We start from the raw sequence: 15,615 nt of genomic DNA, 5'->3' as shown, positions 1-15,615 counted from the left end.
AAGCAGCTAGGACCCCCCTTTTAGCGGGCCTGTAGGAGACACTGACACCAGCACCAGCAGCACGTACTGACCGGGCACAGCGGCCCGGCCACAGTCCCGCCCGTCTGAGGTTCTGCTGGGAGCAGTATGAGCCAACACAGACCGTCTGCGTCATGGACGCTTAACAACCCGCAAATGTCACTTCACTGACCACGATCTCTGCTGTTACCATCAAGAATATATAAATACATGCAGACACACACACACACACACACACACACACACCACGTCCTCCCAGCACGTATTGTGCAGTCATCGATTCCACCCAGTTCAATACTGCACACCAGCACCAGGCCCCGTTCTGCTGACTGCACAAGCTCCTAGGAAATGCAATTATATCTGCGTTAGCCGATCCTTTCACCAAACACAGTCCTCTCTCTGTGCAGAGAGAAAGAGGCACAGGGACAAAGGGAGAGAGAATCAGTGAGTTTACTACAATTATTGTTCTTCTTTGCCCACCTCCTACTGATGCTGTCTTCTTTTTGAATTAGGCAGAGGAAGAAAGATTGGTAAGTGCTTTGGTAACACTGGAAATACTGGATAACTCCTGTCATGCTAATAAAGGCATCTTGGGACAGAGAGAGAGAGGCACCAGCTATCTATCCCGAGACCGCTTGGAAAAAACTAGCTCTAAAACCAAGCTTGCCAAAATTACAAGCTCAAAACGTTTAAGTACTGACCTCAGTAACAAAAACTGAACACATCAAGCGCTGGCCTAACAAATTAAAGCAAACCAATAAAGGCGAGTACTATGAGGCCTCGAACAAGGATTTAACCAGGACACAATAGCCTGTCAGGGTGAAGGATCCCAGACAAACACAGACTTTAATGAGTTACAGGCTCAGTGACCGCAGTCTCGCCATAGAAACAAGCCACCGCACAGCTGGCCGAGCAAGGAAAATAAGCAGCAAGGTCACTGTGAACCGGAAGTTGCAACAGACAGACATTTCCTGCCATCCTGTTCCAAGTTTTGCAGGATAAGTACGTTCCCAAATAGTAGAGACACGTGTTGCTATTGCCCCTGCTGCCAGAGCATGAGAAATCACACATCTTTCTAGGACAGGAGGCTGACCAAACCAAACAGTTGGCAGCACAGAAGACCTGCCTGTGAAACTGTGCAGGTCTCTTGTAAAACTCATACTAATACTGTCTGTTGTTCATTGTTTGTCATGAATACATTCTGGTGAGCTGGAAAAGTTATACATTTCTTTTTCCAAATTATTTTCATTTCCGTTCCCTTTGTTCTTTTTTCTTTATATTGTCCTGTTTTTTTTTCTTCAGGAAAAGTGACAGCCGGCCTTATGTTCACGCCCTAAAATCATTTCGCAGCGCTGCAGAAGTCCTGTCACGCTAATACGGGGGGGGGGGGTCAGCCACCCTGCACATCTCCCTCTGGCTCTGCTCCAATCCCCGACACACACACACACACACATGTGCTCATTCATCCTCTCCAGGACACCGGTGCGTCTCCGGGGTTGCCATGGTTACCGTGGTTTAGCTCCACGTGCGCTCACACAACAGGGCAGACGGCACGCCCCCCTCCCCCTCCTCCCCCTCTCTCCCAGGCCTGCCGGGGTCACGGCGCCGGCAGTGGAGGCCGGCCTCGTCGTCATCGTTACAGGAAGTGCGACGGTGATCTAGGCCATCCATCCTCAGCCTCGCCAGCGAGCTGAAAAACCCCCCCCGGCCAGGAGCGCTGCAGAGAGAGCCGCCGAGGAAAAGCTGGGCCGCACACGCCCACGAGGATCACCGCCGAACACCAGCGCACCTCACGCTCCGACTCAAAGGCCTTCTGTAAGACTATCCTCACCGCTTGCGTAGCGCTCTCCGCGGCCGGTGCCGAGCTCACAGAAATAACGCGGTCACTCATCCGCGTCTCTCTGCGAGTTTCACTTGTCCGGGGGGTGGGGGGGGGGGGGGGTCTGGGCAGGCTATGACTCTCAGATCTCTGCCAAATTCACCTGCTACTGATCAGAACTCAGGCTTTCCTAACCCAAGGCTTCCAGCACACTGCACTGCAACCTGTACTGAGCCACGCTGGGCCTGCTTACTGGATGCTTCACAGGAGCGCACAGAAGTGAAAAGGAGGCTCTCGCTGCCCCATCACACGCGAGGTGTCGCCCCTGACACCGTGCCCTGGGGTGCCCCTGCTTCGTGGGGCGTGTGCCCCCCCGTCCTGTGGGCAGCAGGGCCTCTCACAGCACACGGGGAGGCCTGTAAAAGCCCGAGCTGGGTGTGTGCAGAGCTGAACTCATCCATAAGGGGGCGCTCCCAGCCCACGGTGGAGAGCGGAGGGGAGGGGAGGAGAGGCTCAGAGCTGAGCAGTACTGCTGGAGCCAGGGTGTCCTTCAGCAGCAACACACACTCTCTCACACACACATGAATGCAATAAACCCAAGGAATATACGCGTACACGTACACGTACACAGGCAGACTGCCTCCCCGGTGCGGTCCAATCGCATTAGCCTGTCGTTCGGCTCCCATACCTGCCTGGTCTGACATATAACATACCAGCCTATCTGGACAACGAGCAGGAAACTCAGCCCAAATATGTCCACACATGGCAACATCCCACAAGCACCCACCAGCTGACCCTCCGTCCTGCCGCGCCAGAACCCGGACTGCTGCGGGAAACCGGACCGGCCCGCGTCAGTCCTGCTTCTGCCATTCGGGTCACTTCGATGGAGCGGCCAGGCAAAGACCGTGCTGTGAAGTGGGCGTGACCAGGCCCACTCAGGCCAGGACCTGAGCCAATCACGACGATGAAAGACGTCACACCTTGGGTCAGCGACATTGGGGCAACCGAAACCACTCGTCATTGCTAAACCCTTATCGGTCCACAGAAAATTTCATCACATTCAGATTAACACTACCCCACATAAAGACTGCCCTTATTTATAATGCACATCAAACAGCAAAAAAAATAAATTACTATAATGCCAGGATAGCGTGTAATAACATTCTTTTTCAAAAAACAAATCTATCAAACGAAGCCACTTTAAAAGAGCCGTGATCGCTGATGCATGCAGCCGACACTGTTGCAGCCAAATGGTGCCAGGATGTTTCCAACTGCCCTGGGTCAGCTGTGGGAAAAGTCCAGCCCACTGCCAGCCTGGCCCATTCTGCCTGTAGCAGTACCGTTTGATATCTGCACGCTCACACACAATCCTACAAAATCGCAAAGGCCGGGATACTCACAAGGGAGGTTATTTTTTGTGGCTGTTGTTGGTTACAGTAAAAATCCACCTGGTAGTTTTTGTGGCTGCGCAGCAAATCAATACAAAAATCGAGGATCAAACTCAAAGTCGGCCTCTGAATGAGAGAGGGGCCAGGGGTGCTGCTGGGGTGTGAGGAGAGCAAGGGTGGGGCGCTTCACATCGTCTCAGGGGAGCGAGGGGGAAGCCCAGAATTTGGCACTGCGGTTCTGACCCCCCCTGCCACTACAGCTCTAGAGGAGGCTGCCACAGTACCCAGTGCAGCAGAGGAAAGGAGGCAAAACAAGCGAGGGCAAAAAACAATTCTGAAAAAATCCTATGAAATGTTATTTAATTCAGTGTTTTCGGAAACGGGGTGCTTCTGAGGCAGTGTAACAGGCCTTAACGAGCCCTGGATTACTGCGTGCCGGGCAGGTGGTGCTGCAGTCTTCCCCAGCCTTTGTGCAGGGCTCAGCTCTGCAGGGCGGGGCTACCTCTAACTCTTAACCCTGAGAGAAAATTCCTCTCTCCCAAAACCAGCTCCACAAATCGTCCTGCCTTCCTGATCAAGCTCTCTCAATTCCATTTTCAAGAGCCACTGTGGGAGAAAAGGAGAGAGGGAGTGAGAGAGAAACGGGAGGGGGTGGGGACGGGGGACGGGGGGGGGGGGTAGGAGCAAGCCAGTTAAAGTAGAAAGTAGAAGGCAGCCAGGCAGGCAGGCCCCAGAACCTGAATAAAATACACCCACAGGAAGCTCAGGCCTGGAGACCAGAATAGTAACAGGAAACTGGCCCCGGACTCTGAATACTGCGATGCTGCAGCTTCGCAAAACAAGGTCGAGCTGCACAGCGCTGTGAAAGCTGATTTACACAGCCAGAGAGAGAGGGAGGGAGGGAGGGAGAGAGAGAGGGAGAGGGGGAAAGAGGGAGGGAGAAGGGGAGAGACTACAAGGAAGAGAGGGAGAAAAGAGGAGAGGGAGAGGGAAAGAGAAAGGATGAGAGAAAGGAGAGGAAGAAAAGGGGAGAGAGAGGGAGAGAGCGAGAGAGGGAGGGGGGAGAGAGAGAGGGAGAGAGAGAGAGAGGGAGGGGGGAGAGAAGGCAAGGCTCGAGAGATGAAATTTGTCAGGCTCAGCAGTCTGACTGCGCCTGCCTTGGTGCTCAGCAACATAAACATGCTATACTGCATGATGGGCTGGGGGACAGCATGGGCGGGGCATGGACACTGACAGAGAGGAGGGGCGTGAACAGAGGGGTGTGGCAGGGAGCAAAACAGAGGGACAGGACATGCAGAACAACAGAAGGGGGAGAACAGAGGGGCTGGGCACGGAGAATAACAGATGAGGGGCGTGAAGGAGAGCAGAGAGGTGTGGCATGGAGGAGAACATGGTGGGGGACCAAACGGTGACATGAAACTTAAGAGCCACCAAGTTACAGGAGATGTGGGCGGTCTTCCATCTTGTGTCCACTGGGGGGGAAAGAAACCCTTGAAAAGCCTGCCAGATACAACCGAGGACAGTTTGAGCTGCCCCTTCCCACAGATATGTTCCCCGCATTCACACAGTTATATGCCTTTTCCAAACTGAAGGCTTATCCACCTGCCAGTCTACTGACATGAACATACCCATGTCACACAGGCTGCCTCGTGGAGGATGTGGCATTTCCTAAGAGAGAGATCAGCTAACGCTGATCACACACGAACCCTGAATGGAGCCACAAACACTCTCAGAAAGACACACACACCGCCTGAAGCCACACGCGCTCACACACAAAGCCTGAAAGCACTCATTACCCAAAGGGAGAAGGGTGGGGAGAGGAACATAACCTCGGCGGCTGAACCGCTCGAGGTGGGATGCGTTTGTGTTTGTAACCCCTGAAGTCACTACTCCTACAGAAGCTGTCACCGGGACAGCTGTCGCCGCGGAGATGACAGATGTTGCCGGGCTGTCTGCGAGTTAGGGGCAAATAAAGCAGTTACCTGAGAAACCCTGCAGCTAGGGATGATGTCAGACACAAATTCCTTCGGTGCCTTTTCATTCAGAATGCGAGTTTGCAGGGCGAAAACGACAGCAATTTACATCTCGTTACACCGTGTGTATGAAAAAGGCCGTTCGTGTGTGTGCGCGCGTGTGTGAACGCTGCAGCTGTCTGCGCTCGAGGCGCGTGTGTGTGTGTGTGTGTGTGTATATATGTGTGAAGGCTGCAGCTGTCTGCGTTTAAGGTGTGTGTGCATAAACACCATGCACCGCCTGCAGAACCCGCCCGGCTGGTTTGTCTGGGCCTAACCCAGGCTGGAGCTCATCCCCGCCACCGCGTCTCCAGGACACGACCAACAGAAGGCGCAGTGCGAACAGCAACGCCAAAAGCAGGAGGATCCTGGGGGTAACCCCCGGCTGGCAGGGCGCACACACGCTGTCTCTCTCCTCCTCCTGCGGCTCTAAACGAGTGAAGCACTGTCTGGTGACCGATTAACACGGAAACCGCAGGAATCAGAAACGCGTCGCCGTTTCAGACTGGTGCTGCCTCAAATCGGCCCCATCTGCCGTTTCGGACCCCGCTGCTGCTTTTAACCCCATTCCTACAACCCCACTGAGGGAGACCCCGCCCTGAAGCCTGGGGTGAAGGGAGTTCGGTGGAGATGTTCGGGGTTCGGCTCTTTCTCCACAGAGCACTGCTGTACCTTCCCATCAGGCCCTATACCACTCTGTGCCAGGTGCACACCAATGTCACAATCCTTCTGGCTGGTGATACTGCCAGCAGGACACATCAGCAACTATATACCCTGTTCATTACACCCTGCTCAGGCCAGGAGGCGAACCTGTGTACGTACGTGTGAGAAGGTGTGTGCTGTGTAGGGAGGTGTGACGAGGTGTGTGCTGTGTAGGGAGGTGTGACGAGGTGTGTGCTGTGTAGGGAGGTGTGACGAGGTGTGTGCTGTGTAGGGAGGTGTGACGAGGTGTGTGCTGTGTAGGGAGGTGTGACGAGGTGTGTGCTGTGTACGTACGTGTGAGAAGGTGTGTGCTGTGTAGGGAGGTGTGACGAGGTGTGTGCTGTGTAGGGAGGTGTGACGAGGTGTGTGCTGTGTAGGGAACCGTGAGGTGGTGTGTGTTGTGTAGGAAACCGTGAGGTGGTGTAAGGAGGTGTGAGGAGGTGTGGGGAGGTGTGGGGAGGTGACAGGGGACTCACGGGGAGGCTGGAAGGCCGGCCCTGCAGCCCATCCTCTGGGCCGCTCTTGCTGGAAGCCATAGGCTGGCTGGAAGGAGGAGCGCTGGGCTGCGAGCTGAAGGAGTCCTGGGACAGCTCCTATGGGGGGGGGAGAGGAATACTGAGCAAGAGAAGCAGGGGCTGCAATCGCTTTATGCAGTCAGAAAACCTTACAGAGCTTTGTGAAAAGCCTCCCTTTCCCCTTCAGCTGCCATCTGTCTACGCAGCAAACTTTGTTATATGGAGCTGAAGAGGCCTGTTCATCCAGACTGAACACAGCCCATGCAGAGTCAACAGTTAATTTAAAAGGTAACCCTCCCAAAACCTTTAAATCTCACAGGGTCTGAAACCAGAGGCCTGTTTCAGGGAAGACAAGTGGGAGGTCCAAGCCCCTGCCTACCCCGAGGGTGAGAGCACGACACCAGCACGTTGTAATTCACCCGAACTCATTACACAGCGTTCTGGGAAATTTCCCAGCGAGACAAATAATTACACTTGACACAAGAGCCAGGTCTCTGGGGCTGCACTGCTATCTGTGCAGCTCTCATGGGAGAGTGGCGGTATTCACCTCCGACACTCCCTGAGGTATAACGCAGGGGGGTGGACTGAGGAGAGAGGGCGGGGGGGGGGGCTGTACGGAAAGGAGCCGGGGCTTACCTCAGGGGAGGGCGGGTGAGAGGGATGTACAGACTGGAGGCGGGGCTTACCTCAGGGAAGAGAGATGATAGGGTTGTACAGACGGAAGACGGGGTTCACCTCAGGGGAAGGGGGAGATAGGGATGTTCAGACAGGAGGCGGGGTTTACCTCAGGGGAGGGGGGTGATAGGGCTATTACAGACAGGAGGCGGGGTTTACCTCAGGGGAGGGGGGGTGAGAGGGCTGTACAGACAGGGGCGGGGTTTACCTCAGGGAAGAGAGGTGATAGGGCTGTACAGACGGAAGGCGGGGCTTACCTGAGGAGGAGGGGGGAAGCGCTGGAACTGCTGCTGCTGCAGAGGCGGAGTCTGCGAGTAGGGGGCGGGCTGGCTCTGCGGGGGCGGGGCGTGGCCCTGGCCCTGCTGGGACTGCGCCGGGGGCGGGCCCGACTGCTGCGGCGGCTGGGGGGGCTGCTGCTGGGAGGCTGACGGCTGCTGCTGCTGCTGCTGCTGCTGCTGCTGCTGCTGGGGGGGGCCCTGAGGTGGTGGGTAGCTGGGCTGGGCCTGGGGGCCCTGCGAGCTCTGTGGGGCCTGCTGCTGCTGCTGCTGCTGCTGCTGCTGCTGCTGCTGCTGCTGGGCAGAGGGAGGGACCTGCTGCTGGCCGTAGGGCGGCTGCGACTGCGAGTAAGGCGGCTGGGGCTGGGCCTGGGGCTGGGCCTGGGGTGGGGCCTGTGGGCCCTGGGGCTGCGGGTAGGGTGCCCCCGGCTGGCCGTGCGGCCCGGGGGGCTGCTGGGGGTAGGGCGTCTGCACGCCTGGCTGACTCTGGCTCTGCTGCGGGTACGGGGACTGCTGGGAGCCTCCGTGGGGCGGCTGAGTCTGCTGGCTGTAGTAGGAGGCCTGGCTCTGCTGACCGTAGGCGTTCATCTGCGCAGAGACACGGGCACAGCGGACACTTAACACCACAGAACACATATTTTTGTGCGATTTCTCTCCTTTTTACCCCCAGTCCCAGCTCTACAGACGTTGTCTGTTTTGAGAGCTGAATGCATGTCTCAAGGTTATATCACTGGCATTAGCCATGTGTCAGTGGCTTTTTCTTTGTTCACGCTGTAAACCACCTTTGAACTAAAAAATATACCATTATTAACCAGCACACAAAGTTTTATTAGTAAGAAACATTTATGTTCAGTAGCCATGGAAATTCACAGCAATTCAGGTCAACGACACACAGACCACCAACTTCCTCACAAGCCCTTTTCACACAAGAGGATTTGGTGAAGGCTGTCTGCACTGTGATACTTTCACGTGTGGCAGTAACCAAGCACAGAGAGCACATTAGGCCAAACCACTCGAAGAGCCACGCTCCTACATTCGTAACCAAGGACACCCCTCTCAGCACACAGTGCTACTGTGTGTGAGGACAGCGCAGCGGTCTGGCACGCAAAGGCCTGGAGGTGCGCGTCTAACATTTCGTCAGCCCAACAGCTGAGGCCATCGCAGTGACCACGTGCTGGATTCCTTTACATGCTAGCTTGGTGGTTTTCGGGCGTGTAGAGATAGCCACTTATTTGCATGTTTCAAAAACATAGTCTCACCTGGTCCCACTCAGTATTGGAAACCAGAAAGAGAACTTGTGAAAGAGAGAAGCCTGATTTACTGTACAAAACCTGGTCATGGCCACACCCACCTCATTTTGGAACCATATCTACATTACATTACAGTATTGGCATGCAGCAGACACTTGTGCAGAGCGACATACATAGGTTACGATTTTTATATGTTATCAGTTCATACAGCTGAATATTTACTGAAGCAATTCTGGGTTAAGTATCTTGCCCAGGAGTATAGCAGCAGTGCCCCAGCGGGAAATCGAACCAGCAACCTTTCAGTTACATGCCTGCTGTTCCTTACCACTATGCTACACTGCTGCCCCCAATCCATTGTACAGAACCTGACAGTGGCCATGCCCACCTCATAATGGGACCCATATCTAAGCCACGCCCACAGGTGCAGAGGGCGCACTCACCTGCTGGCCGTACGGTATGCCCCCCATGCCCCCCGCCGTGCGGCCCTGAATGCCCATGGGGTATCTCTGCGGGGTGGGCGGGCCGTAGCCCTGGCCTGGGTACGAGGCCCCCTGCTGGGCCCCTGGAGGAGGGCCCTGCTGCTGCTGCTGCTGGGAGTAAGGGTTCCCGGCCCCGTAGGGCGGGACCCGCATCTTCCCCATCTGCTCCATGGGACTGGCGGGCTGCAGGGACAGAGAGGAGGAGAGGGAGAGAGCACAGGTTAGACACGCCTTCAACAGCGTTTCCGGAGGCATCGCTTTCACTGACCGCTGGAACAGCAAACCTGAGCCGAGCAAAAAGACTGCAGGGGCGCAGGAGCAGAGCTGTGTAACGACGAGGGAATCTCAAGGTTCTGTAAGCGGTATGCATTCTATTAAAGCACGCATTTAATAGCGCGGATGACGCGAGCAAGGGGCTTGATGCCACAGAACTGGCAGCACATTTGCTAAAGTATGTCCAGAGCGCCCAGACACGGTCAATGTTTGCTTCCCTCAAAGAGTGGCAGACTGTACGCCCACAATATGTTCATCATTCGCAGACACCAACCAGCAGTCTCGGAGTTATGCAGTAAACTTCAGGCATGAGTGAAGCAGACTGTTGAGAACTACATTTCCCATAATGCCATGGGGGTGCTGACCCCCCCCCCTCCCCCCTCCACATTGCAGCAGGGGAAACGTGTCGGTGCCTTTAACACTTCGTCACAGAGGACACAGAGAAGTAAAGAAACGGAGGAGGAGGAGATGGGGAAGGGGAGGGGCCTCAGCAAAAATACACTCAGTCCCATTTGTAATAAAACCCTTGGAAGGGAATACATAGTCTTGTGTGATGAAGTCAGCCCAAGCCACATGTCTTACACTATGGCAGGAAAGCACAAGTAAAAAGAAAGTTGGCATGAACATAAGAGGCCCACTATTTCAGCCAGACGTCCTGCACTGTGCCAGGAAGAGGATAACTTTACACCCAAACATCTGCCAATTCAACGTCAATCAGCATCGGGCAGCTTTAGCATCCACAGTGACCCGAGCCCTCGAGATGTGTGGACAGCGGGAGAGATGTTAAACAGGAAGGGGAGGAACGGCTGACCCAGTCTGCCTTTCCTCTGGGCATCGGCTGTCAGCCAGCGGAGCCAAGGCTGTACACTTTCAGTGACTCCACACCGCAGGAGGGGGGCAGAGGTCTGGGTCTAAGTGTCGTCGTGTCCACCGCACCCCACCCCACCCCAACCGCGTTTACCAGACACACGGCCGTCACTGTGCATGACAAGGAACACCGGGGAAAAACTTACTACGGTTCTCCACAGGAATTCCAAGTCACCCACGTGTGTGTGTGTGTGTTTGTGCACGCACGTGTGTGTGTGTGTGTGTGCACGCGTGCGTGTGTGTATGTGTGTGAGCACATCATCTCAAAACCACTGAAGGTGGATGATTCCACTGCACCAAGCACACTGCGTCCCCCCCACACCAAAATCAGAGTTTAATTGCTTCCCACGGTTATTAAGTTTTTTTTTTTTTTTTTTTACTTCACTCAGCCTTAGTTAAGGAAGTCAACAACAGAGCTATTTATAACATCTCAAATTGAGGGCAGTCTGCCGAAAATTTAACACGTCCCAGCTGTGCTGTTGTTTGAACCGCGGCCAGGCCGTCCTTTTCTCCTCTTTAATACAGCGATCTTGGCACAGAATGAATGACACCAGCGCACGGGGGTGGGGTGGGGGGTGCACTGTGTGTGGTAATGATGTGGTAATGATGACCTAGGGACAGTTAGAAAAGGGGGGAGGGAGGGGGGCATTCCTCATTGCCCTAAACCCCCCCCCCCCTCCTCTGGCAGAAGGGCTCCTCTCCTGTACACTCAGCACACACATACACACACACGCACACGCAGCTCATCTCATTCAGGGAGCAAAGGCATCACGCTCGCGGCATGCTCGGCTCCCACGCTTTCCCATGACTCCGCAGTGACTGCTCGCCACGCCCACGTCACATGCCGAGGGCAAACGCGCGTGTGTGTGTGTGTGTGTGTGTGTGTGCGTGCGCAGTCCTGCTTGACAACAGACTGCCCTGAACAGCGTCCTGCCCAAACGGCCCAACAGTCTAACCTCTCAGATGTTTCTCATGCAAGGTTTTATTCCCAAAGCAACAGCAGTACTTTCCAGTGATGCACCAAGGCTCAGATAAGTCGTAAGCCCCGGAATGTCCTGAGAACGAGCGCACATGTTGAGAATATGTCCCGGGTTTTTAAAATAAACCCAGGCTTCCATTTACAAACAACTGTCAGTCATTTGCCAAGCTTTGGAAACTTGAACGGAAAAATTAAAGCCATCTATCATTACGATGGACGATGAAATGCAGAAGCTTATTTCTCGCTCCAAATAGGCCCGTGTTACACAGCGTAACCTGTAATTTAATGAGTCTGAAAAACTCCAGTGTGTCTGATTCACTCCCCACTCTGAAACACAAAGGCCCGGCTTCTTTATCAACACCTGCTGTTCCCACAGCTTTCCCCCCCAATACAGGCGAGTGAAAGTCTCTCACACCTACTCAGCATTTCCATCACACGAAACTGTGCATTTTCTCACAAAGTGGACTTTCGCCGGAAAAAGGCGGACACAAATTACAGCCCATTAGATTCGGCTTGTCACGCTTGCGCCCACCATCTTTCCCCAAAACTCATTTCAAGAGCCTCTAACAGAAACACACCTACAGGAGTCCCACAGAGGACCAGGAGGTCCCGCAGAATGGGAGTCTCTCTCTGCTCTCTCACATGCACCCCAATGTCAGTAGGTTCTCCATTCTACCTGCCACTGCCAGCCTCTATGCTAAACCATCATCATACCTCCCGACTGGCAGTGGGCACTGGTAAATTCCTTTATAGGGTCGATCTTCTGTTGAGTTAGGCGTTAAATTATTACATTACAATACACTCTCGCCCAGAGCAACTTCCAGCACAAAAGAACAGAAGTGTATCCATTCATGTTGAATGAACAGTGTCAGACCAGGCTAACAGCACTCCCAAACCAGTGAGTGCGAGCATAACTCTGTTCAAGCCCTATCACAAGTTAACTGGTGCAACCTGACTAGACAAGGGAAGCCAAGTATACTACCACACATCAGTCACTAGATCACAGAAATCATACATTCGCTATTGTAGACAAGCTGGCAGTTTTCCTCTCCTGTGAGCTCAGAGCTGAGCCCCAGGACCCTCCCTCCCTCCCTGCCTGCCTGCCTGCCTGGCGGGGCCGCTGAAGTGAGAGGGAGATGGCAGCAGATTCCTGAGCTGTCTGAGGTGCTGAAACCCGGCTGCCCGGTGACCCCCCAGCCCACCGGGGGCCAGCTGTAAAAGCAGACGCTCGCAGTACCAGCAACCGCCTCCGGGGGCACCGCAGAGCACAAACATCACAGGGCATCTAACTGTGGCAACATACAGAGGCAAATGCGTCTGCTCACACAGCCGATTATAATTACACATCATTACATCACGATTATAATACACAGGCCTTCTGAAAGCAAGCATTCAGACATCACCATCAGACCTCACCAGTCAACGAATTTCACATCGCATTAATGGCTATAATTTACCCTGGGTAAGCTGCTACTGGGAATCAGGATGTTCTCTAGACCCGCTTGCAAAAAGGCACAAGAAAGTAGCACTTTACCAAAGGGGCCTAAAGCGATCTGAAGTGCAGGAAACCTCAAATCAATTCGCGTGAGTCTGAGGAGGTTTTCGAAGAGGACGCCACCGGTCATGAATAGGTGGTCTCAAGTGGGTTTGACTGAAAGCACTGAGGCTTGACCCCCGAATGACAGGTCTTCCAGCGGGTTCTTGTGTTTACATCAGGATATTTAAATGCCCCTCTCATCAAATGTCAGAACAAGGACCTCAAAGGAATTGGCAGCAGCGGCAGGCCAAAACAAATGCAACGGCTGAAAAACGATTTCCCAGAAGCTGCCAACAATAACACTGAATTGCACTGGCGATTCTGACTGGGTCAAAAACAGTTGCCAAGAGTCAAGAAGAGCCTTTTATTCTTCAAGGTGAAGGGATCCTACATGACAAAGCAAACAGCATACAGAATGGTGTGAAGCATTCTTCTCAGTACCAATAAAACTGTTCACCATGGTTATTCAGTGTCCTGGCCAACATCATAGCAAACTTACAATACAAATAGCCATTTGAATTCGTTAGCTAGCTGCACAGGCATCTGAAAAAAAGGGTGCCATCCATATATTTGCCCTTCTGCTTTGCAAGTTTTAGATAGGACTGTATCAGTGCCTACACCCAACAGACAATCCTGGATGTGTACACCAACCCCTCATCCTACACCCTACTGTTCCGCACGAAAAGGGGATACTGATCCAAGTTCAGTGCTTAACTGCAGAATTCAGCTTCGTCAATTCAGCACAATTTGAGCACACTCTGACCACTCCCCGTCTGCAAGGTATGTACTGCACTGTTACACCCCTGCCTCCCAGGCGGCCCCATCACCCTGTCCTCTGTAGGTTTAGGCACTTCCAACACTTCTACCATAATTATTAGCAAGGCATGTGAATCAAGCTAGAGTCCCCATTAAGGGTGCTCCCCATCAGATGTCCCATTGCTTTGCTCTACAAATAAGAAAGGTAAAGGCTCTGGCTAAGCAAACAAACCTGTATCCACCACAAGGGTCTGGTGTTAATACACGGCACTGCAACAACTGTTGCGTGGACGGCCTTGCAAATTCCCCCGGACCTCGTCCTCTGCCCAAGCGCCTATAGGGTGAGCATCGTCTTCATCGGGCCTTTGAATCGCTGCCGTCTCGGCTCCGATTCCACTCGCAGGAGAAGTCAACGGACCCACGTCTTCCGCAGGTGTGAAGAGCCACCGGGATCCCGAATTTTGCTCTCACGGGATCGCAGGTGTGGGCTGTAAACTGCTGTGGTCCAAGTAAGAAATGTGGCGGTTATTCTCACGTAAATCCCCACAGCAGTGCTGCACGGAGGATTCCCCACGGCTTTTAGCGGGATCCACCTTTCGGCGAAAACTGAAAACGCTCGAACACTTTATAAAATATATATGTGTGTATACATATACACATTTTATATATACATATAAACACACACACACACACACACACACACACACACTCATAGAAAGATAGAAAGAAAAAGACCAGCAGTCAATAGCCGAAACCTACAAGAAATAAGAAACAAGCCTAAAATACAGCAAGTGACTTCAGTTGGTTTGGATTCCCCAGCCTCAGAGTGAGAGTAAGGGCAGATCTCTCATCAGTGAGTCACTTTGTACCACCGTTTCAAACATTCCACTACTCTCCCCTCAGCCAGAGAGCACGCTGAAACGGCTAATTATTCAAGACGCACCTCTGTGTCACGCAGACAGATCCCCAAAGCGCTAGGGCGGCCCCAGGAGAGTGTGTGTTTACGCGCACACACACACACACACACACACACACGTGCACGCGGGCACACGCCGTGCTTAACTCATCCCAAAGGGAGGTCAGGGTGCGGGGCTGAATTCAACCCTTTTCTTTGGCAGTTGAGCGGTTTATTTTTAGCGCTCCTCTCTCGTCTCTTTATGAATGGAAATGCCACTTAGGTCAGTTTCCTCATGGCCAGCTGTCTACATTACACATGCTCCGTGTTGTGGCTAATGTCCCGACTTCACCCATTCACGGGGGAACGCACACACACAGCCACACGCGCACACACACAACATTCATCAAAGATGCAGTTAAGTCCAGACATTCCAAGACCCAGACCACACGCCAGAGGGGGCTGAGAATGGCAACACGGAACAAGACCAAGATCAAGGGCAAGAGCGAGCGCACCGAGAGGCAGACTGACACCAGTCTCTGCGTGGCTCGAGATTCAGACCACAAGATCGAGACTCAGTCTCTAATCCACACTCGAGCAAACAAGGGCAAGTGCAGAGAGAATGAAACATAATGAACAGCACAAGAGCGGCACACACGTACAGGCTACTCTTTCTTTAATCTGAGAGTGAAATCAGACAGGTCCGTTCGTAAAACCTTGAGGAACAGTTTTTACAAACATGGAGCCGAGCTGGGAGAGACCCCGCCCCACAGGGATCTGAGCTTCTTGCCTTTTAAACCTCTCCCTCGACTCTCACTCTGCCCAGTCATCTGATCAATCGCTGGAGGAAAACCTCTTCCTTGTCCTTTTTTCCCCCCCTTCATTCTAAATAAATAAATAAATGCAATTAGCACATGGCTAATCTGCATACAGGAAAGCCAAAGCCCTGGCGCATTAGAGGAGCTGGTGGAGGCTGGGCCAGGGGAGGGAGTGTGCGTGTGCCTGCGGGGGAGGGGGGTGGGGGGGGCAGAGATGCTGCCGAGTCAAACAGATGGACAGACGATAAACAACTGCTGCCAATTTAATCCACCACACGGCCCGAGCACGACAGAGTACTGTTCTGCAGCACAGCTCCGTATATACACACACAAACGCCACATGCACATGCACGCACC

At 53.5% G+C, this 15,615-nt stretch overlaps 1 protein-coding gene across 1 annotated transcript in view; it reads right to left on the bottom strand.

Moving 5' to 3' along the window:
- The window catches only part of LOC118796429 (AT-rich interactive domain-containing protein 1A-like), a 46,235-nt gene that overhangs the window by 18,442 nt on the left and 12,178 nt on the right, over positions 1–15,615 (bottom strand). Inside the window, exons 2-4 of the mRNA XM_036555287.1 lie at positions 9,095–9,316; positions 7,387–7,992; positions 6,416–6,532 (exon numbers count right to left, since the gene is read on the bottom strand). Of these exons, the coding sequence (XP_036411180.1) occupies positions 6,416–6,532; positions 7,387–7,992; positions 9,095–9,316 (945 nt within the window). The remainder of the gene's footprint in view (positions 1–6,415; positions 6,533–7,386; positions 7,993–9,094; positions 9,317–15,615) is intronic.

Source organism: Megalops cyprinoides, chromosome 21 (assembly GCF_013368585.1).
Source record: "Megalops cyprinoides isolate fMegCyp1 chromosome 21, fMegCyp1.pri, whole genome shotgun sequence".
Lineage (NCBI taxonomy): Eukaryota > Metazoa > Chordata > Actinopteri > Elopiformes > Megalopidae > Megalops > Megalops cyprinoides.
The sequence above is the reverse complement of the archived record's forward strand: the minus strand, read 5'-3'. Positions and strand labels throughout refer to the sequence as shown.